Source organism: Pithys albifrons, chromosome 8 (assembly GCF_047495875.1).
Source record: "Pithys albifrons albifrons isolate INPA30051 chromosome 8, PitAlb_v1, whole genome shotgun sequence".
Classification (NCBI taxonomy): Eukaryota; Metazoa; Chordata; class Aves; order Passeriformes; family Thamnophilidae; genus Pithys; species Pithys albifrons.
In genome coordinates this window covers 20,326,214-20,351,459 of record NC_092465.1, presented here as the reverse complement: position 1 = coordinate 20,351,459, position 25,246 = coordinate 20,326,214, and the positions used below count along the sequence as shown (strand labels likewise).

The 25,246-nt window shown below is 37.2% G+C and overlaps 1 protein-coding gene across 3 annotated transcripts in view; it reads left to right on the top strand.

Moving 5' to 3' along the window:
* Positions 1–23,226, top strand: part of LRP2 (LDL receptor related protein 2) — a 118,834-nt gene extending 95,608 nt beyond the window's left edge. For 2 of the 3 annotated variants that reach the window (XM_071562867.1, XM_071562865.1), the window contains exons 63-79: positions 848–976; positions 2,837–2,968; positions 3,573–3,704; positions 5,356–5,499; positions 6,203–6,368; positions 8,327–8,455; positions 9,130–9,350; positions 9,763–9,939; positions 11,521–11,640; positions 13,507–13,597; positions 14,170–14,237; positions 14,396–14,516; positions 16,687–16,816; positions 19,035–19,154; positions 19,250–19,357; positions 20,575–20,646; positions 21,714–23,226. In XM_071562867.1, coding sequence (XP_071418968.1) covers positions 848–976; positions 2,837–2,968; positions 3,573–3,704; positions 5,356–5,499; positions 6,203–6,368; positions 8,327–8,455; positions 9,130–9,350; positions 9,763–9,939; positions 11,521–11,640; positions 13,507–13,597; positions 14,170–14,237; positions 14,396–14,516; positions 16,687–16,816; positions 19,035–19,154; positions 19,250–19,357; positions 20,575–20,646; positions 21,714–21,875 — 2,222 coding nt within the window. In that variant the 3' untranslated portion in view covers positions 21,876–23,226. The remainder of the gene's footprint in view (positions 1–847; positions 977–2,836; positions 2,969–3,572; positions 3,705–5,355; positions 5,500–6,202; positions 6,369–8,326; positions 8,456–9,129; positions 9,351–9,762; positions 9,940–11,520; positions 11,641–13,506; positions 13,598–14,169; positions 14,238–14,395; positions 14,517–16,686; positions 16,817–19,034; positions 19,155–19,249; positions 19,358–20,574; positions 20,647–21,713) is intronic. The other variant, XM_071562866.1, reaches the window with a different exon arrangement.
* Positions 23,227–25,246: the final 2,020 nt, after the last annotated feature.

Sequence of the window (25,246 nt, the reverse complement as noted above, 5' to 3'; positions counted from 1 at the left end):
TAGCTGGGACTTTTAAGATAAAGAAATGGATACTTCTGAGTTTGTGGCACTGTTATGAACGTATGTTATAGGTTTGGCCAGATGGGCCTAAATTTAGGTTTTAAAGTTCAGCTAGGCCTGGGATTGTCAGCTGATTTGAGCTGGGCTGAGCTAGCTAACAGCTGACTTCTTCTAGCCAATAATATTGTATTCCATACCATGCTACATCATCTCAAAGGGTGTAAAATCCAGTGTGTGGGAGTGGCTTGGTCAGTTCCATTATGGCTGAAGTGCAGAGAAGACTGCTGCAATTGTTCTGCTCTGTTGGGCCCTGTATTAACAGTGTTGATATTTAGGTCCACACCCCGCAGAAGCTCTGTTAGTATTCAATAGGTTTTTGCCCTCAGATATCTTATGTAGTTCTCAGTGACTGATTTTTACATAATCAAGTTTAACCATATTTTTTGTTTCCTAAGTATATTACTTGCTGGCTTCATTGTAAAATATTCTCAAAGTTAATAGTCAATAATCTCTTGAAGTCTGCAGTAGATGTATGAAGTATATAATTAAAGGATAATAGTAGGTTTGCACTATTAAAAAGAAAGTTCAGTCAACTATTAACAGGAAGAATTTTCCTTCTGTCTTTTCAGTAAAATAGTGAGTCTTCTTGTCACATCCCCCCTAAACTGAAAGACGTCAGGAGGTTACGTCCTGGTTATGGTTTTAGCTTTTACTATAGACTTCCAAAGTCACTCTAGCCATTGTTTAACCAGATTGTATCAACTTCCCATTAGCAATGTGGAATATTGGCTGTTGGTACTTTGTAGCTGAAATTGTGACAGAGGAATGTTTCTTTTGTTGGCTGTAGGTAAAGAACCAACACCAAGACCTTGTACAACTGAAGAATTCAAGTGCAGTAATGGAAATTGCATTCCTCTACATTATGTCTGTGACAATTATGATGACTGTGGAGACCACTTTGATGAAATGGGCTGCAGTAAGTAATAATATCATTAGAATACAAAATTGCAATGATATTGAAATAAAAATTACTGAAACTGATAGCAATACCATGTTTATTCTTGAACAACATAACTATTGGTTTTTAATTAGCCGGTGCTAGGATTACCTGATTAGACATTATAATATTTTCTGTTTTCATTCTTTCATTATTTTCACTCATTCTGTTTTAATTCTTTTGTACATGTCTTTGCAAAGACATGTAGATGTGGTATTTAGTGACATGATTTAGTGGGGCATGGCAGTGTTAGGTTTATGGTACAACCTGATGGTCTTAAAGGTCTTTTCCAGCCCAAATGATTGTATGATTCTATAAAAATCAGTTCTCTGAACCGTCTTTTTTAGGCTTAGAGTATTTTTGCATCACAAAAAAAAGTTTTATCTTGGTTTTGATCAGGTTTTAAGATGGAATACATTACAGAAGCAAAAACATCCAGCTGTTTCAATCATACTTGCAATAGGCCAACCCATGGAATTGTTCATGGGCAGACTCTGAACTGGTATACATTGCTCTAGCCATGTTAAAACCAGAAGTATATTGAGATGCTTTTATTTTCCTTTGTAAAGACACGACCAGAGGATTCTGTAAGAACAGCCAGTCCGCGGCCTGACTGCCTTCTCAAATCCCCTGCACAGCTTTTATTAACTATGTCTTATAAATTTACTAGCATTCATTTAGATGCAAAAGTGTTAACTTGAACTTTGAGGCAAGAGAGAGTATTCAATGGAATCTGGAAACAAAAATTCCTGACTTTTTACATCAATGTGTAGACAGCTGCATAGAGATAATATAAGCGTGTACTTGCCGTTTCAATTTGTCAGGCTGTGATGCCTTCAAATGGAGGTGTGCCAAATGGTGCTCTGGTGACTTGCAATCCAGCAGGTTTGCAGAGCACAAGTAACTTGGAAGCCTTTAGTACAGCCCATTTTGAAGCAGCTGGTTTCTCGGTTTCACTTACCATCCCAGTGGTCTTTATGTAATATAACCTAATGCAACAACTTGAGGAAAATACAAAAGTATAAAGGCTATGAAGCAGTGTGAAACAGACTCCAGGCTGTCAGCATTCTACTGTTCAGGGAGAGATGTAATCAGATCAGATGGTAACATTCAGAGCCTTCCCAACATCAAATACCTGTTACAGAGAAAACAGAATATTTGTGTGTATATGTATACAATGCATTTCTGCTTCTACACATGTATGTGAAATTGAGCTGTTTAAACTTGATTTAGTATGCAGTGGAATGTGTATGTAAAAGGAGAGAATCAGCTCAATGTGATGCCTTTGCCGTGCACCTCTATCTTTTCCTCATGATCTGTCAGTAAACATATTATTTGTATTTTCTGCTTATATAAGAGATTTGAATTTGTACTCAAGTATTTTCTGCATATACAGAGTATGTCAGAGTCAATAGAATTCTATAAGTACTTTGGGAAGAGCCTAATTTTCATTATCTGTTACAGGCTGTCTTTTGTCCCTGACTTGGCTTTTCCATTGTAGGCATATTTGAAAGGGCAGTGCATTCTGTGCAATGACCTGCTCTGACTTCAGTAGGCTTTAGATTAAGTGTGGCATGAAAAAGAAATGCTGCAGTTGCTGCAGATCGGTGGTTATGTAGAATGTCATTTCTGTTATGGAAGGTGAGCTTTAATGGTTATGACTCTTATCCTGACCCTACTTCTTAGCTGACAGCTCTCTTGACTAGTTGTTACCATCCTCTTCTAATTCAGTTAGAAAAAGGGAAGAAAATTAACTTTGTCTATTAGAAAACTATTTTCAATTACTTAATTTTGTCGTTATAATTGTATAATACTCTTGCTTTTTTTAATTTTTTTCAGATCCTGGAACAGATCGAACTTGTGCAGAAAATATCTGTGAACATAACTGTACCAATCTGAACGAAGGCGGCTTTATCTGTTCCTGTAGGCCAGGGTACAAGGCCAGTGAAACTAACCGAAACTCCTGTGATGGTATTTTCAATCTTATAAGTGTCTTCTCACTGTTAAGTGTTCAGTGACCTGTCACTTCATGATTCAATTTGACTAGCCATTCTCATATTCTGACAGGATTTTTATACATTTAGCAGATGCTTCCTGAAAAATTTCACTGCTGAATCATGTTTCCCAACATGCAGGCTTCATTCAACAAAGAACTGCCTCTGCAGTTCAGACTAGTTTTGAGCTTTTGGTGGCTGTAGATACATGCTTTTGCTTTACAGTATATAGGTTTTATATTATCTTTGCAATCTGAGGGACAGAAATTTGATGGGGTTTGATTCAGCTGCCTCTTAGACAACTCCCCAGGGGTGGTGACTCCACAGCCTTCCTGGGCAACCTATTGTAATGCCTGACCACCCTAACCCTGCAAAAATTTTTCTAGTATCTAATTTGAATCTCCCCTGTCTCAGCTGAAGGCCAGTTACTCCGGTCCTCTCACTGCAGACAAGTAGAGGAGACCAACCCCCATCTCACTACAAGCTCCTCTCAGATGGCTCTAGAGCGATGAAGTCCCCTTGAGCCTCCTCTTCTCCAGACAAGAAAGAAATCAAGGAATCTTTTCTCTACTTATCTCTAGATATCAACGAGTGTGAGATATTTGGAACATGCACCCAGGACTGCAAGAACTCCAAAGGAAGCTATGAATGTTTCTGTGCAGATGGCTTCAGGTCTGTAGGTGATCAACAAGGGAAGCAGTGTGCAGCTAATGGTATGTTAACTGAGAGCAAAATTGATTGCTACCTGTAAAGAGCAAGTGGAGTATTGCTACTTAATGAATATAATCCTCTCTTTTATAGGAAGGGGATAATGAAAACTAAACTTTATTCTGTAAGATAGTATTATCTCTGTATTCCCCCTATTCCACAATCAGGAATTAAAGTGCTCATCTCTCCTTCCACTTGTAAACATTACAAATAATACCTTGATTTGGCTGCCTGCCTTCCTTTTTCCTGATATTTTCTGCAAACCAAAACCTGTTATCCTGTGCTTGTCATCAGAAGGAAGTTAATGTTGCCTATTCCTGAAGTTTTCTCAACAAAACAATGCATCAGAAAAAAGTTGCATTAAGCTGGTAAAAATCAAAGGCAGTTTGATGACAGATTGCCATTGATTGTTCTCAGGCTGATGCACACAAACAAAAGGACTTTGGCCAATGTTTATCATCAATCATTGTCATTTTGTCATACCTCAGTGTGTGGCAGTCCGTCACTAGGTAGGGTTGATGCAGTAAATAATAGCATAGTAATAATAAAAATAAAGAGGTGAAGAAAATAGAAATAAAAGTGACAGTGCAACAGTGTTATGTAAAACAGAAACAATACTGTATTTAGAAAAGTATTTACACTTCAACAGCTGTTAGAGATAAATTATAGAAATACAGTGTGCCTAGTCAAATAGTAAAATCTTGAGAGCAGAATGCCTCTTGCCAAACCTACATACTACTGGAGGTTTTGAAACCTAAAAATTCCTTGTAATATAAAAAATGCTATGAAATAACAAGATCTCCAGGTTTCCAGTCCAGGGGCCTAGTTCAGCAAATACTTACTGCTGAGCATGAGGCTGGAAATGCAAAAGGACATTCACACCTGAGTTTCTGCCTGGCTGCCTCTTTATGTGCCTGTGTCAGAAATCTGGTTCTTTGAAACCCTTCTTCATAGGCTTTATTCAGGAAGCATCTAGACATGCAAGGTTTTCAAGACTAAGTGATGGAAGATAATATGATTGTAGCTGATAACGTAATGAAATTTGTTGTGCCTAAAGTTCTACTTCTATGTATGCCCATAACTCTGCCACGCTTTGTAGTACAAGCTCTCATAAATGAGGGCCAGGTGGGATGTTATTAGGCTAACCCCAAATTAAACTGTGGGCAGGAGAACATTGGTCTGAATATGGAAACATCAGAATTTAAAGACTTCCAGTAGAACAACTCAGACAGATCGTGGCTTAAAGTACTGACAATTTATTTGTACTTTCAAAATTGTTTCCTGTGCTTCGGGAGGGAAAGTGGAACCATGTAGTGTGTAGTGGCATTCTGGTTTTGAGATATAAAGTGGTGATATGCCAACAATGTAATGTTTAAGAATTTTTAAGGAATTGCCCCTGAATGATTACCTCTGCACAAGATCTGTGGTGAAAAGAATACTATCCTCAGTGGTAAGCATTTCACTAGTTTTTAATTAATTTTGCAAAGCCAGAAAGTTCGAATAGCTCTGAAGCTTTAGGAGTGATCCTGTGTTCCCCCTACTTCTTGTCCACCTAGAACTTGTGAAAATGCCGGTTTAGGTTTGACTAGAAATTACTTTCTTCTGCTTCTTCTAAAACGAGAAATGCATGTAAATAAATTCATGATCATTTCCCAGGTAACCCTCCCTTGTTATTGCTGCCGGATAATGTGCGGATTCGAAGGTACAATATCTCATCAGAACAGTACTCTGACTATATTGATAATCAGGAGCGCATCCAAGCTCTGGATTATGATTGGGACCCTGAAGGGATAGGACTGAGTGAGTATGCTAACGCTAAACCATGCAATGGCTGGTTAAAAAAGATGCATTTCTGTGGCATAGGTGGCATAAACTGGAAATCACAATCAAGTTAGATTAACAGGGCAGGTCTTGGTTGAATGTGCCCTTCCTCTTTACTCATCAGTGTGCTTTTTTTTTAATGCTTAAGTTTAGTTTAGCTATGTTTTGCTGTGATTTTCCTTTTCTTCCAGTGTGAGTTTAGCTATGGAATTGTGGCTCTTTAGGATTATGCTGCCGCAGAGGATTATTATAAATTAACCCCTTCTTTTGCCTAGTCCCCAAATTTGGCTTGAGTCTTGCAAGAACTAATCCTTACACTAAGGAGGAATGGCTAGTAGATCAACTTTCCCAAGCTGTACTTGCTCCTTAGGCGTATGAGACTCTAGATTACTCTAGATTACTCTCAAAATCATGTGTAAAGGCTTCAGAGCTAATATCCTCTATGTTTGAAAAATGCAATGCATAGTATTTCTTGATAATCTAGATCAAGATGACTTTAGATGTGCATCTTACATACGATGGATGGCTTAAAAATTTACACATTAACACAATGTAATTAAATTGAACAATTGACTGTGTCATTCATAAGTAAATGGGTCTGGTAACTTCACATAAGAGCCTCAGAAAGATTAGAATTTTCAACAAATAGGGAATTAACTAGACACTTGTAATCTTTTTGAAGGTATTGTGTACTTCAGCATTCTGGGACAGGGTTCTGAGTTTGGAGCCATCAAACGTGCTTATCTGCCCACGTTTGACAGCAGTAGGAACAATCCTACAAAGGAAGTTGACTTGAATCTCAAATACATAGTTAATCCTGATGGGTTGGCTGTTGACTGGGTTGGAAGGTAAGTGCACTGAAAAGCTAGAGAAATGCTGTACATTGAATGTGTCAAGGATTTGATCACGCACTACAAAATCCATTTTTAGCTTCCTTATGAACTGTCTCTGAAGGTGTGTAGTCTGAAAGTAGTTCAGAACAATGTAGTAAGCTGTCTGTGCCCAGAGAGCAGGTTAATACGTCAAATGCATGTAGCTGACTGCATCACGTGTTTTCTGAGGTAACTTGCATTACTCTACAACTGGCAGATCAGTTGTGCATCAGTAAAATGATAATATATCAGCCTTCATGTCAGATGGATTCTTCTTCAATGACTTAGGTAAGCTCCAGGGAAAAACCTTTCTCTGTTCTTGGAAGGAAACCTCCACAATCCACAATGTGTAATATGTCTTTTATTGTTGCTCTTTTCTTACCAACCTTATTCTATATGAGCAATCCCAAAACAGAGCAGCTCTGAAGTTTGATCAATATATGTGTTTTCTCAGAAAATTGTTACATTTTTGCAATTGTGTTTCAAAGTTTTTTTCTCTGTTTTAGTGACTGTGGAATTTTTTCAGGCTAAAACATGGTCTTTTTTAACTTAATCATTGAATCATGGGATCACTCTTTATGTTTACTACCTTGGAGAAGAGCTGGGAGAAAGTTGGGCATGACTTTTTGGAGTTTCATGTTGATGGAATAATTTATTTGCAATTTAACTGTTACAGGAGGTGGTGGACAGGCATAGCTGAAGTTCATTTGGTGTGATGTTGAGAGGATCCCGAGTTTGTAGATAGACACTGTGAAAGGTAGTCTGTGTAGTCTGATTCTGTTGGTAGCTGAATGGACAGAGGTTATAGAGATTGAGTTGATCTTCTGAATGCTGATGCCAGATTTTGGATGTTCCTGGTAAAAATAGTGATAAACAAGTGAAAAATTGTATCTTCCAGCAGTTTTAAAATATGAGAAAGATATATCAAAGTCTAGTGTAGCCTTCAGATTGTTTTGCTGTTCACTTTGTGAGGTGGAGGCCATCTAGAAAACCAAATGTCTCTGAGGGCAAAAGGGAGTGTCTGAATTTCTATTCACGAGTCTAAATGACCATGAGAACAAGGATAAAGAATGTATATCACAAACATCCTGGTGAGGATGGCATCTTCAGTACTTCAAACATAGTGTTACACTGATTGCAGAACCATGTTGAAATTTATTTTAAAAACCACATTGAATTGTCTGCACATTATATAAAGAGTTGCACATGGTTTGAGACACTTAGTCGTTCTACTCATCTGCAAAGTAGCAATTACAGTATTTTCTCACATTCCCAAGCCAATTATCAGATAATTTATTCAATTAGAAGGCACTGTGTCATTAGAGTGGGCATAATAATGAATCTATTATCTAAGCTAAAAAAAAAATTCAAGCCATGATGACAAAGATGAACAAAATTCAAGGAAGAGTATCCTGTTTATTAGGACTAAAAGCATTTCCTTCTCATGTGGTAACCATTTATTCATGAGCATCTTTGTCATAAGACAAAAGTCTATAGAGAGGAGCTGCGAACCAATAAGCTCCTTCAGAGCTGCTGCATAAATCTTGTGGTAAATAAATTTTTACTGGTAATGAACCTCATCATCTCTGGGAAAGTGGAGCCTTTAAAGATGCTTATTGGTCACCTCTACTGCTTAAAAATAGCAGTGGAAGTTTTCAGTATCCCTTCAATGAACATTATTTTACAGGGGACAGGGGCAGCTGCAGAAACTTTGTCAGAGGAAAAACTAGTGAGCCAGTAGATCACTTTTACTAAACTCACCTATATTTAGAGCCTGTATGTTCCAAACTGAACAAGTTCAGATATAATCACTGCAACTTCATTATATTAATTTTGTTTGGGTTTGATATAGTGCTTCTTGAATTTTTTATTGTATCCCTCTTCCAAGTGTAAACGATTTACTTTTGGAATGTTTTGTGTCTTATGTAATTCAGACATCTTTACTGGACTGATGCAGGGACTAATCGCATAGAGGTGGCAAAATTAGATGGACGGTACAGAAAATGGCTTATTTTTTCTCTACTGGATCAACCAGCAGCTATTGCTGTCAATCCAAAACGCGGGTAAGTGCTACAGGACTTAATGGAATTATTTTCAATGCTATTCAAATAAAACCCCACAATGGTAAATTTTCCAGGAAAGACTAAGGAAATGTTCTCTGGAATTTTCCTTTAGTAATATTGTGAAGTTTGTGCACATGGGAGAGTATTTTAGGATTACATTTCATATGGATGCTTATTTTGATGACAAGGCCAGGCAGTTCAAATAAAAATCTCTTCATTATTGTGCACCAACCAAATTTCTCTGTTACTCCTGAAATAGGGAAATAGATGAGAATGTCTTATTATGAACTGCAAGCAATACAGAGGTAGGCTCCTTCGCAGAAGTAAATGCCCTGGTTTATTCAACAGCTGTGCTTGCTACAACTTGTATTACATGATGGATCACAAGATACTGTGATGTGTGCTTCTCTCAGCTAGGGTAAAGCAGCATGGCTCCCTGAAGTCACATGGATGCTGCAGATTTATTGTGACTGAGGGACGTTCTTTTGGTATTTATCTTCTGTACTTGAAACAACCTGGGCAGTGAACTCTCTGTGACCTTCCCAATCACATCTGCAATACATAGGTTGCTGAACAGCATTTTGTTCCACAACTGATCTTTTCCTTGAAGCTTCAAAGGATAATCACGATGACCAAATTCTTAACCATATTAAATTCTGGTTCCGTCCTTTCAGGCTCATGTATTGGACTGACTGGGGAAGGCAGCCAAAGATTGAATGTGCCTGGATGGATGGACAACAAAGGCAAACTCTGGTCTCTGAAGACCTTGGGTGGCCAACAGGTCTTTCTATTGATTATTTGAACAATGATAGGATCTATTGGAGTGATTCTAAAGAAAATATCATTGAATCCATGAGACCTGATGGAACAGACAGAACCATCGTGTTACATGGAGGTAAGAACTAACTGTGCAATTATTGTAACAGTAACCAAGTTATGTGTTAACTAGATTTGGGAGCTTTTCAAAGAGTAATTATTAGTAATATTTTCTTCTTTATACAAAGATAAATGGCACATCAGGTTCGGAGCTCATGATGTCTGGTAACTAGACTCCCCGAGTGTAGTTTAGGTGTCGCAAATAGGGAACAATGTGGAAAATGAGCTTCTTGTTTTTTTAGTCTATATTATCAAGCAGTCTGCAGGCATAGCGACATGAAGAGGTCAGGCACATGAGGATGTAAAAGTATAGCTGCAAATGTCTTAAAATGAACTAACTAAAGAATATATTTAAGCTGAAGAAGAACAGCAGTTTTGTCACTCTTGCTGGAGATTTTCTTACTGACAGTCTGTTTGGTTCCTTTGAGAAGTAGGCAGTCCATATAGCCTTGATGTCTTTGAAGGCCATATATATTGGATAGCTAAAGAACGAGGAGAAGTCTGGAAGAAAGATAAATTTGGAAGTGGAGAAAAAGTGAAAGTGCTGACTGTAAATCCATGGCTTACTCAAGTGCGCATCTATCACCAGCACAGATACAATCAGTCCGGTAGGTGTTCAGGATCCTGATGAACCTTTCCTTTCTGCGAAATCAAAGTTGGTATCACTGTATTCAAAGACCTCATTAATCTGCTGGTAATGTGTCTACCAGTATGTGGTAATATTCGTTTCTGAAAATGTAAAAATAGAGGCTGGCAAGTATTTTCTGCACATCAAAATGAAATCAACAGTGGAACACCACACACTGCTCTTTCAAGTTTCATTAATTCTAATGACCCTGATTATTCTCTTTTTCCCCTCCATCTTGGAGCTGTCATAGAGATGGCAGACACGATATGTGTTTATCCTGGCAAAATGCTGACAGTTTAATACTGCCTCCAAGGGAGGGGTGATATTTCGGCTATGGCATGTTGCGGGCAGAATGGGAAGTTTATGAGGGCACTTTGCTGTAGAATTACAAGGTCAGAAAGCATCTCCTTTCTTTCTAAAACTCATTCTCAGACAGGAGTCTAGGTGGGGCTGCTCCAATCCTAGTCACAGACTTATCAGTGGTTTATGTTCAAAGGGTTATATAGGTATGATTGAGCCTTTACATGACTTCATCCCATAGGGCCTAGGAAGTCAAACCAAATATGAATAGAATATTTACTTGAATTGATTATAATAATGACAATAATAAAATATTTTAATCAGAATTATTTACTACACAGTATAGGAAGTTATAGCACTGTTTATTAAATTAATAATTGCAAAGCTAGATTAATAATTATAAAGTAGAGATTGATGTTGCTCATCCATACCAATGACCAAGGACAAAAGTGTTTCACTTGGCCTTGAGGAGTAATCTGGAGGCACCTCTCCACTCAAAGGGGGAATCTCCACACATATCCTAGAAGGGGTACATTAGAAGACCCTGCTGTTAATAAGTGGAACTGTGCTTTTATAGTATACAGTGACTGACTGTCAGTCATATATTTCTAAGCTAGCTATGCCAGCTCAGCAGCCTTTAGATATATTATTAGTACTGTCATTTTTTGATTTCTTTATCAGTAACTTTGTCACAGCCACATCAGTACAGATTTCTGTCAGGAAACATTGTTTTCCATATCCTCAGAATGTTTAATTTTGGGATTTTTTGAGTCAGGCTGGTCTCAGCATTCTTCAACACCAAAAGCAGTGTCACCCCTCTTCTCCATCCATCACTGATAACTTTTGCAAAGCAAAGTTTGAGCTGTTTTACCCCTGCTTAGGCAGGGCATCCTGCTGTACCTGTCCTTAGTAATCACAGGGGAGAATGTTCAGAGGAGCATCCAGCATACCCCTCATTAAAGGTATTCTAGCTGTCAGAATCAGAAAGCTCCACGTTACTTGGAGATGTTCACTTTCTTCTTGGTGCTACACTGGCTCCCAACAGCCATTGTCTCTCCCTTAAGACTGTAAGAAAAGGCAAAGTGAAGGTTTTGTATAAATGTGGTATTTGGTGGTCAGTTCTTTTAAAAATTGGATCTAAGACTTGTTTAGATTTTTGGTGTGTGATGTTGACGAGATACATTACTGACTATGGAATAGCCCTGCCTTACCTCTGGAATATACTGCATTGCTTCTTCAAATGCCTTTCTCACTTTTTCAGTGCCTAATCCTTGTAAAGATGTCTGCAGCCACCTCTGCTTGCTGAGACCAGGAGGGTACACCTGCTCATGTCCTCAAGGGACGCGGTTCATAGAAGGCAGCAGCACAGAGTGTGATGCAGGTAGAACAATTTGTTGAACTGGATATGAAAGCAACAGAAGCTTTTCTTTAGGAATGCAAATACATTAATGAATTAGAAATATGGAGGAATAAGCTGACTGATATAATAGATACTGATAAGTCAGGGCATCTGGTTTTTATTCTCAGTCATCACTGATTTGTGGTCACCTTCTGCATTTCCTTTGATCTCTTTGCATGCAAAATGGATATAGGTATGTCCCTGGAACCAGACCAGACCCAGCTACAAAACTGGTTGCAGTTTCTGATTTTTGTTTTGAAATTTTATGTTCTTTCTTTTTTTGTGTCTTTAATGCATTGTCTTCAGAACTAAGAATTTCCTACAAATTATTCCTAAAAATTCTGTTTACTACTTGGTAAAAGGTATTCTTTAATCAGTGTAATGGAATATAATAGAAACTTAAAGCTTACAAAACTCAGTGTGGACAGAGATAACTTCTAGATAATTATCATACTCTGGAAAGCTTTTTAAGAACTAGAATTTTGTGCTTGGTTGTTGCATTGCAGCAAAGCCCTCACAGTGCTTCTAGGAGCACCAATCAAATAGAGTTGCTCAGCCTTTACTGAGAAGAAAACGCATAACACTGCAGGATTTCTATTTCGCTCTAGCTGGGAGTCTGCATTCTTAGCTTACAGTGATGTGGGTGGCATCCAGATGTCCTTGTACTTGTCCTTGCAACGTATCTTTAATATATATTATCATTTATAACATTATGTCTGGCATCTTTCCTATGGTTAATAGTCTCTGAATTATGTTCTTTTTGCACAGAAAAAGAAAATGTCATAGTTTTTTACACTACCTTACCTCTAAATTACATATTCTTAGTAATTGTTAATGCTTTTGCATGAGCTGCAGAAAGAGGAGCTAGTTATTTGTAATGGTGAATGGAAGTATGCAATATATGTTTAAATTAGGGATCAGTAACACTGTTGATTGCATTTGCTAATTGCTGTTTATTGCTCTGAGGACACTGAATTTGATCTTTGCTGAAACTAATTTAGATAAAATATCTAGGACTGTACTTGTGTACTGACCAAGCATAGCTTTTATATATACATCTGGTTTATTTGGCCCTTTCCCCATATTGCAACTACTGAGAAATAGCCTGTAAAATCTCTGCATTTCCCGTTTTTGTACTCCATTTACTTGAAGAGAGTTTTACCTATAAGGAACATTGTAGCAATAGACTTCCTCTACTCAGGCTGATAAAAATTTTGTGACAAAAGTAGTATGATCTAACTTACTAGTGTAAGATGGATTGTCAAAGTCCATCCTTGATTTATAGCCTATAATGGTGGCTAAGATCCACAGCTTTTCCTTTAACTGCACTTTTTGACAGCATATCCTGAGCTCTTACTGAAGGCTAATAACGATTTTTTTGTTCACTTGACTCAGCATTAAATAATGCTCCTCCTGTATGTGCATTTCCACCCATTACTTTTCCTCATAAGTAAATGCGTTCCAGTTTGGCCTTCTCTGTGCAACTTCCAGCTGGCTGGACAAAAGGGAGAAAGTATTGCTGCTTTCTGAATGGGGAGGTTCAGAGGGTGGTGATGGGCTGTATTGCATGAGCAAAAGAAAGGGAGCAGACATACAACTCATGAGTCAACTCTGCCTACTTTCTCCTGAATAAGTCATTATTCTCTGAGAACAATTAAAGTAGGCTGTTTTGGCAGTAAAAATAGACATAAGAGCAACAAACACATGCTATTAAAAACAAAAGTTCTGAAAAGCAGCTGGTGAGTTTGATTATGAAAGTTCTGTAGAGAGAAATAAAATGATCTATTGGGAGTATTTATTTTGTTGAGGATATCTTGCTAATGCATGTGTGGCTTTTGAATTTTGCAGCTATTGAATCTCCTCCCACAATGCCACCAGCTTGCAGGTGCATGAATGGAGGAACATGCTACATAGATGAAAGCAGTCTTCCAAAATGCAAGTAAGTCAGTATGTTGTTAGGGTAGTCCTGCATCAGATTGTGCTGATTTAGTGTCACAGAACAGTTAAATTCTTTGAAATATGTTGGAAACACTTCAGAACATGTCATACATCTGCAGTAGCCCATTTATAACAACAGAAAAACACATATACATAAAAATACCAATAAATTAGTACTGTAAATGCATAAGTTTGAGAGAAAAAAAAACGTCAAACCCAAAAACCTAGAAAGGCAAACTTCTGAAGATTCTAATGAAATACCATACCCAAAAATTGTAACAATGTCTCGAGAAGTCCTTCTTAGTAAATGTGTAGGTTGGAACAGCCAGCAGGTGCCACCAGTGCTCCACTGAAACCAAATCTTTTGACTTAAGTGACTAGTTTTCTGACTCAGCACTTTTTATTTCCACTCCTAATTCTGTGAATATAGCAGACATACAATAGTTACAGTCAGTGAGATATATAATTACTGAGCACGGAGTTACAATTTATGGCATGTAGAATACAATAATAAAACTGCTATCCTAAACTTAATAAAAGCTATTCAGTCAGCTGTCCTTCTTACATTTACAGATGTTCTTATGGATACACTGGGAATTACTGTGAAATAGGATTGTCAAAAGGAGTCCCTCCTGGAACAAGTAAGCTTCAAGTATATATTACACTTGATATTCGAGCTAAAGAATGTGTAATACCTCACCATGATACCTGTTCAGGTTCAAGCTTCTAATTCTGTTGGCTCTTTTTTGCACTGAACTATGCTTGCTTGAATGTTTGCTTATTCTTCTGTCTTTGATAGCAGCAGTAGCAGTGTTGCTGACAATCATACTAATCATAATAATTGGAGTATTAGCCATTGGAGGCTTTTTTAACTACAGACGAACAGGCTCCCTTTTGCCAGCGCTTCCCAAACTACCAAGGTATGTTTTGAAGGCTTTCAGAGCTGCAATGTCTGTGAACTGAAAATGTATGTTTGTTTCTAAATCTGTCTGAAAAATCCAGTTTGTTTGCTGTGGTGCCCATTCTGGTGGAATATAGGAAGTGCAGTGTTGCAGCAATTCCAGTGGATTTTTGATTCCAAGCAATATCATGGCTGGTCATTATTGTGTAACAAAGAACTACTGTAAAACCCTTCTACATTCTAAATTAGCTTTTAAATAGTGATTGGTATAGAAGAGCATTTACCAGTTGAAAAAGATACAAAAGACCATAGTTACATGTTTTAATTTTTTAAAAAACTTTGTCTGAAGATGATTCTGGCAGAGAGATCTTTTAACATTTGACAGGCTGAGCTCATCTGCAGTGCTGGATTCATCTGTTTAAAAATAAGGTGCATGTATGGTGAACTTCCAGCTGTTTCCAATGCCTGAGACAATGCCTGCTCTCCTGACAGGCATACTGTCCAGTGCAAACCAGCTTTGTCAAATATCATGCACAATATTTGATGTTTTAAATCAAAAGAAGATGAAGAAAATAAAATGATTGCAAACTATTTAGAAAAAAAAGTGTGTGGGAATATGATGCTTGGAATTTTTTGTAGCTTTAAGAAAGTTACGTGTTTCAAAAGTTATAAAGGTTCATCTTCATAGTCCGCACACCAATTTAACAGTAATAGCTCTTAAATCGGTGTAATTAAATTGTTGTAATCAGTAATGTGGATGTTGCTCTAACTGCTTCCTCAATGGAGGATTACACTGAACTAATGACACTGAGCAAGTCCAGAGGAGGCCACCAGGATAATTAGAGGGATGGAGCACCTCTGCTTTGAAGAATGGCTGAGATAATCAGGTTTGCTCAGGCTGGAAAATAGAAGGCTTGGGGTGAACTAATTGTGGCCTTTCCCGTATGTGAAGGAGGTCTGTAAGGAAGATGGAAAGAGACTTTTTGCAAGTGTAGGTAGTGACATGACAAGGAGGAATGGATTCAAACTAGAGAGTAAGTTTAGATTAGGCATTAGGAAAAAAATCCTTTAGTGTGAGGGTGGTGAGGCACTGGAACAGGTTGCCTTGAGAAGTTGTGGATGCCCCATCCCTGGAATTGTTCAAGGCCAGGATGGATAGAGCTCTGAGCCACCTGGTCTAGTGGAAGGTGTCCCTATCCATGGCAGGAGGATTGGAACTACATGATCTTTAAGGTTCCTTTCAAACCATTCTGTGATTCTAGTTCAATTTATTCATGAGTTGATGTAGTTAAACTGGGGCAAAATTTTGTGCAAATTAATCCTGTAAGTCAAAGAGTTTTTAAGAGATCTCTGAGCTACTCACTGAAATTTCCTGTTTCCTGTTTTTCTGAACAGAAACTTTCTATGTTGTCAGACAAGTTGAAATTGTAATGTATTGTCTTGAACTTTCATGTTTACAATGCTTCCCATATAAGCTACAAGACTGTGTGCAACAGAGATGTCAGTTTTTTGTCTATGAGGCTTGATTCATGTTCTCTGATTCTGTGAATATGTCTTAGCACTGCCATTGCTTGATTCCCTTTAAACTGTGAACTTGTATCTTTACTGTGGAGTTAACTCAAGCTATAGCTTAGCTGTTGCCCTTAACATGGGACTTGTCCATGTACAGGAATCATAGCTAAGATTTACTGGTTTTAAATGGAATCAGCTGATGCCTACCAGAGCCACCTGGTGAAGTGTGTGCAAAACACAGCAGCTGTTGGAAAGAGTTCAGCACAGACTGAACACTTACTTATATGACAGCAGTGTCATGTAGGTATCTTCATGATTTGTTTACATAAACATCTTTAGTATAGGTGTTGTAGAAATTACATTCTCTTATGCTAAGAGTAGTCAATATGTTGGTAAATTTGTGGAGAATTGTAATTCAGTGAGACAATTTAATGCCTACATGAGCCCAGATAAGGGTAGTTGGGATCATTCTGAATAGGCTAACTTCGGTTAAAAAACCTGTTGAACTAATAAAGGAATACAAGTTCCAGAGCCCTCACTAGCTTGCTTATAGCCAGCAGAAATTCAAAGTGATGGTTATACTTTCAAGAACAAGTAGAAAAATCTGTAGTATAAGCTTTCTTCCTGGTTAATCTCTTTTTCTTTCTTTGTTTTGTTTTGTTTGGGGTTTTTTGTAGTTTAAGCAGTCTTGTAAAATCTAATGAAAATGGCAACGGGGTAACTTTCCGATCTGGAGCAGATGTGAGTATGGACATAGGAGTCTCCGGCTTTGGGGGAGATTCTGCTATAGACAGAGCAATGCAAATGGTAAGGTTCTTTTAATTTGTGTTTAGTGTAATTATTAGCTGATAGAGGGGAGCTTTTTATGTAAACATGGTAGACAAAAGTCTTCTAGAAAAAGAAGTGAACAATGACTGATAGTTTTCTAAAATAGATTTTTGTAATTTGAAGGCAAGGATAAATGTAAGATGTTCTTTTAAATAATGTTACTTTCCCCGAAATCTATATGGTAGAAATTCAGTCGATTACCCCCTTTCCTCTTTCAGCATATTTGTGTAATATAAAGGGAATGAATAGACAAATGACAGCATTGTGACAGGGAATTTTTTGAGGGCCTTTGTCTTCCACAGAACACACTAAAATTTGTGATTTTCAAATGATATGTTAGAAAATTCAGAGGTAAAACTCAAGCCTAACTGCTGGATACACTATTTGGTACAACAAATTCTAAATTCAGCAGTTTCTTAATTTATAAAGTTTAGACAAATCATGTTTAATAGTTATGGGCACATCATAAAGTGTAACTCTATTTCATCCTTATTTTGTTATACTTATCTGAGAAATAGAAGATCCTTGTGTTATATATACTGTATAGATTTTTTTGTGGAAAAATTATTCCTCTGTTTACCACAAGAAGAACACTGTACAAAAGATTTTTACTTGTAGGAAACAGCTCACAAGTATGTTTGACTAGTAAGCATTTGCTGTAAAGTATATGCTGGAAACTCCCTAAACTTTTAAATTACAAACTTAACTGAAAGTAAACGAATATGAAATAAAACAGCTAGAGAAGGCAAGCTCATAATATACATACATGGCCTTTGTCTACGAAGAAACACAGTTTTTGTTAAAACTAGGCAGCTTGTGTAAGGAAACAACCATGTGAACGTTACGGTGAATACTGGAAAAAGAGCTTTAAACTTGTATATTACCTCAAATGTTTCTCATGCATGGAAAACTTTACTGTATTTTGCATTTTCTGGCCTAACGTTGACATACTGAAGTTCAACCAGTGCAGTTTATGCATTGCCCATTACAGGTCTGGATACAGACTTTCTAATTATGTGGTGCTAATTCTCCCTATGTATTCAGAGTATAAACAAAACATTGTATAGTTCACTGAGAAAGAATTCAAAGGGTTTGGTGTACAGAATTGAAGAACTGAGGCATGTGCTTCCTAACATTTTAACATTGCATATGCCTGAGTAGATGTTAGAGGGGTATTTTTCAGTGTGGCTGTTCCTAGCCAAGCTGGCTAATTGGAGGGAGCTGACAAGAGCTTACTGTATGGTGAAAACCTACACTCTGGTAGCTCAAAGCGTGAATTCTTGTGGCATGAAGCCATGGTTTTCAATGTTAGGTACATTTAAGGAACTAGCTGATAGACTATTCCTTGTCTTATTCCTTGCTAGTTCTGTGATGGGGCTGTAACAAGGAGTAGGACAAGTGAGCCCAAGTGGGGTTCTGTTTCCATTACCCTCCTACCTGTTTATGTGGCTCTAGCTAGCCCTGGATGGCACTGAGTGCCCTTATGTGGCACTCACTATTTTCCTGAGAGACATTTAACTTGGCACCTTTGCTCATCTGTTGTGAATGCGGTACCTCAGGGTTTAGTACAGTATGTGTGAAGCAGCTGCAATCCACAGTAGTCTTCATGAGTGGAAAAAGTACTGAGTTATAATAAAAGATATGCTAAAAACTCTGAAACATCGTATTTCTGACATGTCATCTGACATTATTTAAGGAGACGTGCCTAATGCTTTGTCTCAAAAATACAGCAATCTCCTCACTGAGACAAAATGTTTGAACTCCATTCTTTTATGTGTCAGCTACAGCTCATTAGTTTCTATGTAATTCTGAATACTCTAAATTAAAATATTTATTTTGTGATTATGATTCTTTTGATATCTCCTCTTTGTTGAAGGTGTGATTTGTGAGAGTCATCTTTCCACATCATAAAATACTTTGAGTCAAGTATTGAAATGGGGGGGGGAGAGACCCCAGACACACACATCCAGCTAGAAAATGGGGTAATATTGGAACAGTCAGTGGTCCAGGCTGCTAAGTCAGGGAGTGAAATAATGGATGGTAAACTGATTTTAACAGATGGTAGGTTTAGTCTAAGCCTATAAGAAAGTAAAGATGTATTGTTCCTCAAGATGAAGAATTTGACTATGAATTCATTCCTAGGAGGATGGAGGTGGTTACTGGACTGCAGTTTGGTTGTTTTTTTTTTCCCTCATAGAATGAAAACTTTGCAGTGGAGTCAGGGAAACAGCCGATCACATTTGAAAATCCAATGTATACAACAAGGGATGGTGGAGCCAGCACAGCTGGTGCGGTTACAGTTGTTCGGCCAACACTAGTAAGAGAAACTTAAGCTTGACTTTTGCCTTTCATTTTCTTTTATGACCTTCTTTTTTCCTTTGAAGAATTTTGATTTTCCTTCTTCTCCTACAGGCAGCAGCAGCTGGTAGTGAGGAAAAGGAAAATTTTGAAAATCCTGTGTATGCATCTGTGATATCTACTAGTCCGAAGGAAACCCCTCAGAGTACAGTTGCACCTCAGGTAGGAAACAGAGATGCTCTAAGGCTGCCTTGTTTGTTTTCTACTCCAGATCAGCAAAATGTAATTGTTAGAGAAGCTGCAGTAAACTTTCAATTCTCTTTATATAGTGCACATCACCTGCATCAAGTCCAGCTAACTGGATCATATTTACAAGATTTACAGTACCTGGTCAGGATCACTTTGAGAAGCGAAAAGCAGCATGAGCACAGAGTTGCTTAAGGGACACAGTTAGGGTCTATTTGGATTAAACCCCCTCTTCTTCCTGGCCTACCTATCTATTTTTTAAATGTAACAGAGGGTTTTTTCTCACTGTTTGTTGCACTTCATTTTGAGGGCAGGCACTAGTCTGAAAATTGTAATGCTGGAAATTGTCATTGCTTCCCAGCAGAAATTATTATAGCTAAGAGTTTACTTCAGACTTCTAACAATTATTTGTAAACCCTTAATGAACTATATCTTGATAGAAGCTGCAGAGTATGTGGGGGGTTGGGAGTTTTTTCCACTTTATTAAATAGGAGAAGAAAACTCAAGAAAAATTACATTTTCATTTAAAACAGTGAAAGCCTGGGGGGCAGTGTGGTATGAAAAATTAAAATAAGACATTTAGTCAGTGTATCGTCATCATTTTTTTCTTATTTATTTGTAATTTTATCCATATTTAAAAGAGCTAGCAAGGACATCTAAGACACTTATTCTATGTGTTCTTGCAGGACATTTTAGCAATCAAGATCAAAATATTGCCTCATCTTGATTATTACTGATTCATGGAAGATACATTTTTATATCTAAAAATTCATCTGAATGAGTTGATGGTTGCTTGTTGACAGGACTATTTTCATACATTGTGCACTAAAGGCACCTCTGATGTACTTTGAAATGACAACTCTGTCAACCTGTTGTAGTTTCACGTTCCTTGTGCTGTTTTCAAGATGGTTTTTATCTCTGTGATGTATTTCTCTGGAATGATAGGTTCCATGAATTAATTTAGTCATTTTTATTTCCTAGCCTTGTGTGAATACTGCTTTAGGTAAGATAACAATGACTGGAGAAAAGAAAAATGTGACCCATGCTTAGAATTACAACATGGTGATGTAAGAACATCCAGCTGAAATCACTGATTTAGCAGACAGTACAAGTGAAATTGAACAATTGTAATGGCAGTTCCCAGAGAAGCTGTGAGAAAAATGTGTAAAGTTGTAATAATTTTTATGTTTCAGGAATCAAAGTGGAATTTCTTCAAGAGAAAAGTGAAACAAAACACTAATTTTGAAAACCCAATATATGCAGAGGTATTGTTTAATATTGTATAATTCTCTTTGTCAGCTAATGCACTGCTGGAAGTAGTTCTTGCTCTCACAGGATAAGGATTATGAATAGATTCTACTGCTGTGTGAAGCAGCACAGGAATTCCAGTCTGGGTTAGGGTAGGACTAAAGAGGTTGTGAGGGAAGTTACCAAGTGTCATGCAGAATGAGGTGTGCAGCAGGCTCAGCTCAGGCTGCAGTGCACACTTCCCTGCATTCCCAGCCCAAGCACTGTGGCCCACTCCTACTCTGGCATCTCAGGGGCGAGTTTCAGCTTGCTGGTGCATTCTGGCACATCTCCAGGGCCCAGCCCAAGTGGGAGGCTGTTGTACTGCACTAGGAGTGTCTATTTCTGCCCTGAGTCCTGGCTTCAGCACTGCTTAAAATTCAGTAGCTCTGTGCACTGCAGCCTTGTTTCTGTAACAACCTTATTTTTCTATCCATGCAGTTGGTGAGACACTTCTTTTAAGATAGTGTGCCAGCAGGTGGTATGTGTGCTGAAGGAATTCTCCCCAGCTTGGGTATGAACTTTTGGAGTTTACTGACTTGAACCAGTAATTCCAGCCCTTTTTATCTTACAGTTTAAAATTTCCAGATAGCCTAAGTCACTTAAGAATCATCTTCCCAAAGTCATGTGACTTAAAACTACGTGCCTTTTGTAAAGAATTCAAGTTTCTAATGCTTGAACAAGGTGAGAGTTTAGAAAGGCAGAGATTCACTTCCCCAACACTAATGAATGTAGCATTTACAAACAGTTGTAGTGCCAATGTTATCTACACTTACGTATCTGCATATAGACATATCAAACCACTCCTGACGTTAAGCATTGGAGTAGAAGTTCCAGGGTATGGAGTAATTTGTAGTAGTGTATTTCCTCAGCTGTACTACCTGAAGTGAAGTTAGCATTTCATTTTGTTACAGGTGGTGATTTGAAGAAATAACTGCCACCATGACATTTGACTTTAGGAATATTTATTTAACATTTCTGAAAGTTAAGGTTGGGTATATTGTGCATTAGAATGTCAACCTGAATTTTATGATTCTTGTTTCAGATGGAAAAGGAACAGCAACAGGACACAGAAAATATCCCTACCCCTTCTCCTTCACTGCCTCCCAAGATTATTCTGAAGAGAGACCAACCATTAGCTTACACAGCAACGGAGGATACATTTAAAGACACAGCCAATCTTGTTAAAGAGGACTCTGTGGTATAACTAGGTAACTGAGTTACGGAAAAGTAGACTCATCCATTTGCACATATATTTTTTCTAAACAGAAGAGTATGGTTCACATTCAAATGCTTTATAAAAATATATACATCTCTTAGCCAATGGCTAGAGATATATGTTGAAACTATGCCTTGTTTTCTGACAAATGCCAATTTCTATTTTTGTGAACAATTATCATGATGTACTATATGTATATCTTTGCACTGAAGCTGTCTGAAAGTAATGTTATAAATATATTGTACATTTGTAAATTTTTCTAAGATTATCTTGTTCAGTGATGTTGCTAGTAGAAACTTATATTGAATTGATTATATATTTAGGGATAAATTAATTATATAAATGCTTAAAACTAAATAAAAAGAGGACCAAACAAGGCAAATATTACATTACTGATACACAGGGTCTTTATAGTATACCTTTTATAATAGCACCTTTTAAAACTTCTGGTGCTCTGGGCATCTTTACCACCCATTTGATATACTACTGTATGTAAAAATGAGTGTCTCTGTTTATCTTGTGTCAAACAAAAGATGGAAGAGTCAATGCAGCATCATTATGCTGAATAGTTACCTGTGGAAAATGTTGTTCTTACAATTTTTTAACTGCCTGAGATAATGTCCTCTCAGTCTATAGGACACATACTTTTTCTCTAGGTTCCAATTAACACCATTCCATTAATAGTGTTCCCAGAAAGATTGGCTGTATTTAGATTTTAGTGCCATGACTACTTAATTAGATTTTCCCTTGCTCATCAATGCAATAGCTCTGTTCTTGGCTGGAGTCTCTGAGAGTAATTTGTCCTATTAAATAAAGTAGCTAGATTTCTGTAACAGCTTCTTTCCAAACAGCATAATGTGAAAGATACTGGTTCATTTAAGAAATTATTCAGGGGTTTTTTTAATGTGAAAATTTAATTTTTTTGTCTATTTATTTCCTGAGGTGGACATTAATAGAAAGGGAAACAATTTCTACTAATGCAGTCTTTGTAGTTATCTGGCTGTTTCTATAACCTTCCATCAGAATTCACTGTTGATCTTAGTAGCATTTCTATTAATTAGCCAGGATAGTTTCCACAACATGGACCATCTGAGGAAACTCCAATTACAGAAACATATTTTTCAGCATTCCTGGCTAGCTACTCACATGAAAGATTCCTAAAGTTGTAATAATCGAGACTTCTGCTATTTGATTCTTTTATATCTAAGTTCTCAAAATACATACTGTTTCTAATTAGAATGCTTGTAATTACTTTGTAACATACTTTGATTAGAAAAGACAACTGGAAAATGATGCTGCTGAATAAATCTAATAAATGTATTATTTTATCACATTCTTATTCCATAATTTGTGTCAAGTCTGTATATACTTTTTTTCAGTTGTAGACACTCTGATTTGGAAACAACAGTGCTTTAAATCAAGTCAAATAAGAACAGTGCTTACTGATTCACACAACTGTCTAAACATCTTGATATGTTGTCTTGATATTGACATCCTGCCTCTGTAAGTGTGAAAACTGCCCCACATTCAATAAACTGGCCCTTGAAACAGGAAACTTACTATTGAGAGACTGATTTTCAAGGTAGTGTAAACATAATCAGTTAAGTGATTAAAACCTTAGTTCAGTTAATTCATGTCTGATGTGCGGATTTGATGCTTTGAATTTTTTTTGGCTTTCAGCAAATTGTATGCATTTTAAAGGCATCTTTTTCATGTCTGAGTGCTTTCATGTAGAAAATTCTTTTAGAGTCTACAGCACAACAGACATATCTGTAAGGATTTCTTTGAGAAACAGGTTGCTGTTCTTAAGGAAAGAGTTTGCAATGTTTTTAAAAGGTAAAAGGCAGGGATCATGTTTCCACAAGTCTTGCCTGCAGTTGCCTACCACAAGAAAAAATAGCATCAATTTTGGGATAGTCTTTGTTAACAGAAAGACCTGGAATTGCTCCTGGGGAAAACTGCTACCATGTCAGCCATGTATCAGAAATGGTTTTTTCCCACTGTACTAATTATAACTTTTCAGATATGGAAGAAAACTATCCCTGTGTTACTGTGTAGGTAGATACTATGTAGGTTTAGTTGTTTAACATACCCGGTGGTGAAGGACTCCTAAGCTTCAGCTAGGACTCTTCCTCTCAGTAGCATGGCACAGTGTACCCTTCTGATTATGTAAAATTTAGGTTTCAGTACTTTGTTCAACAGAAGCTTCGGATTCTACTCCTAATTTAATTTTTCACTAGTATTCCTTTTCACTTATAAGGACAGTCCCTGCTTGAATTCATGAAGTTTGAACTCTACCTGTTTCAAAGAAGGCTGATTTTCAGACATCTCAGAAACTACAGGGCTGGTAAATTATGCCATTAAAATTTTTCATATACATTCTTTTTACAGCTGTCAGGCCAGATAAAAAGAACTGTGTCTCTGCAGGTATATATTAGGAAATGAAGTACAATAAACTTATTCTTGAAGCCATTTGCCAGAGACTAGTATATCAATGGCATACTTAAAGGTTGCTAAAACTTCCTACATTCTGTCCTTTTCTTGCACATGCACACACGCACACACACATACCCCCTCTCACACACAGTAATGAAACTTCTTTTCTTATGGTTGGAGCTCTGACTTGCACACGGTATTTTTCTCAGCTTAATTGAATGGCACATTAATGATTAATCACCAGCACAGCACTTTAGCAAACAAAACCTTTACCCCTTCAATTTTAACATCTCTTGGAACACCAGTTTGTGAGCCTCTGGCCAACAGCTTAACAGATAGAAATAGTGTACAAGAGGAACAGTAACCTCAGCTAATGCTCTGTCATTCTGAACACTCTGCTTGTATGCTTGAAATAATTTGACATAGTATACACGAATGGCCTGTTTCATCTGATAAGTGAAATAACTTATTCTTTAAATTAATTTATCCTTATAACTTACAATCACAATCACTTATAACAACCTTTTAACTCGCAAAATGCAAGGATGAAATAAATGTAAATGCATAGTATTTTTAGTATTTTCCTCATAAACTATACTAACATTATGAAGAAATTTAAAATATATATTGGATACTCTGATTGCATAATACAGTGAAGATTTGATTTTCCCTGTAATGGCATATCTGTAAAATAGTTTGTTTTAGTTCTACACAATTGAACAATCAGGTAATTAGATGTGGTCAACTACTGTAATTGTAGTTTTTGGTATATTTTAAAATAGCTGAGCTTTGTTATTTTTTGACTTCATGTCTTGTGCTCAGAAGTGTTTAATTAGCAACTCCTGAATATGACCATGAGCAATCTGCCTTTTGAAATAGATGACTAAATCTGACTAAATACATTCTTCTATAAGGTCTGTCTG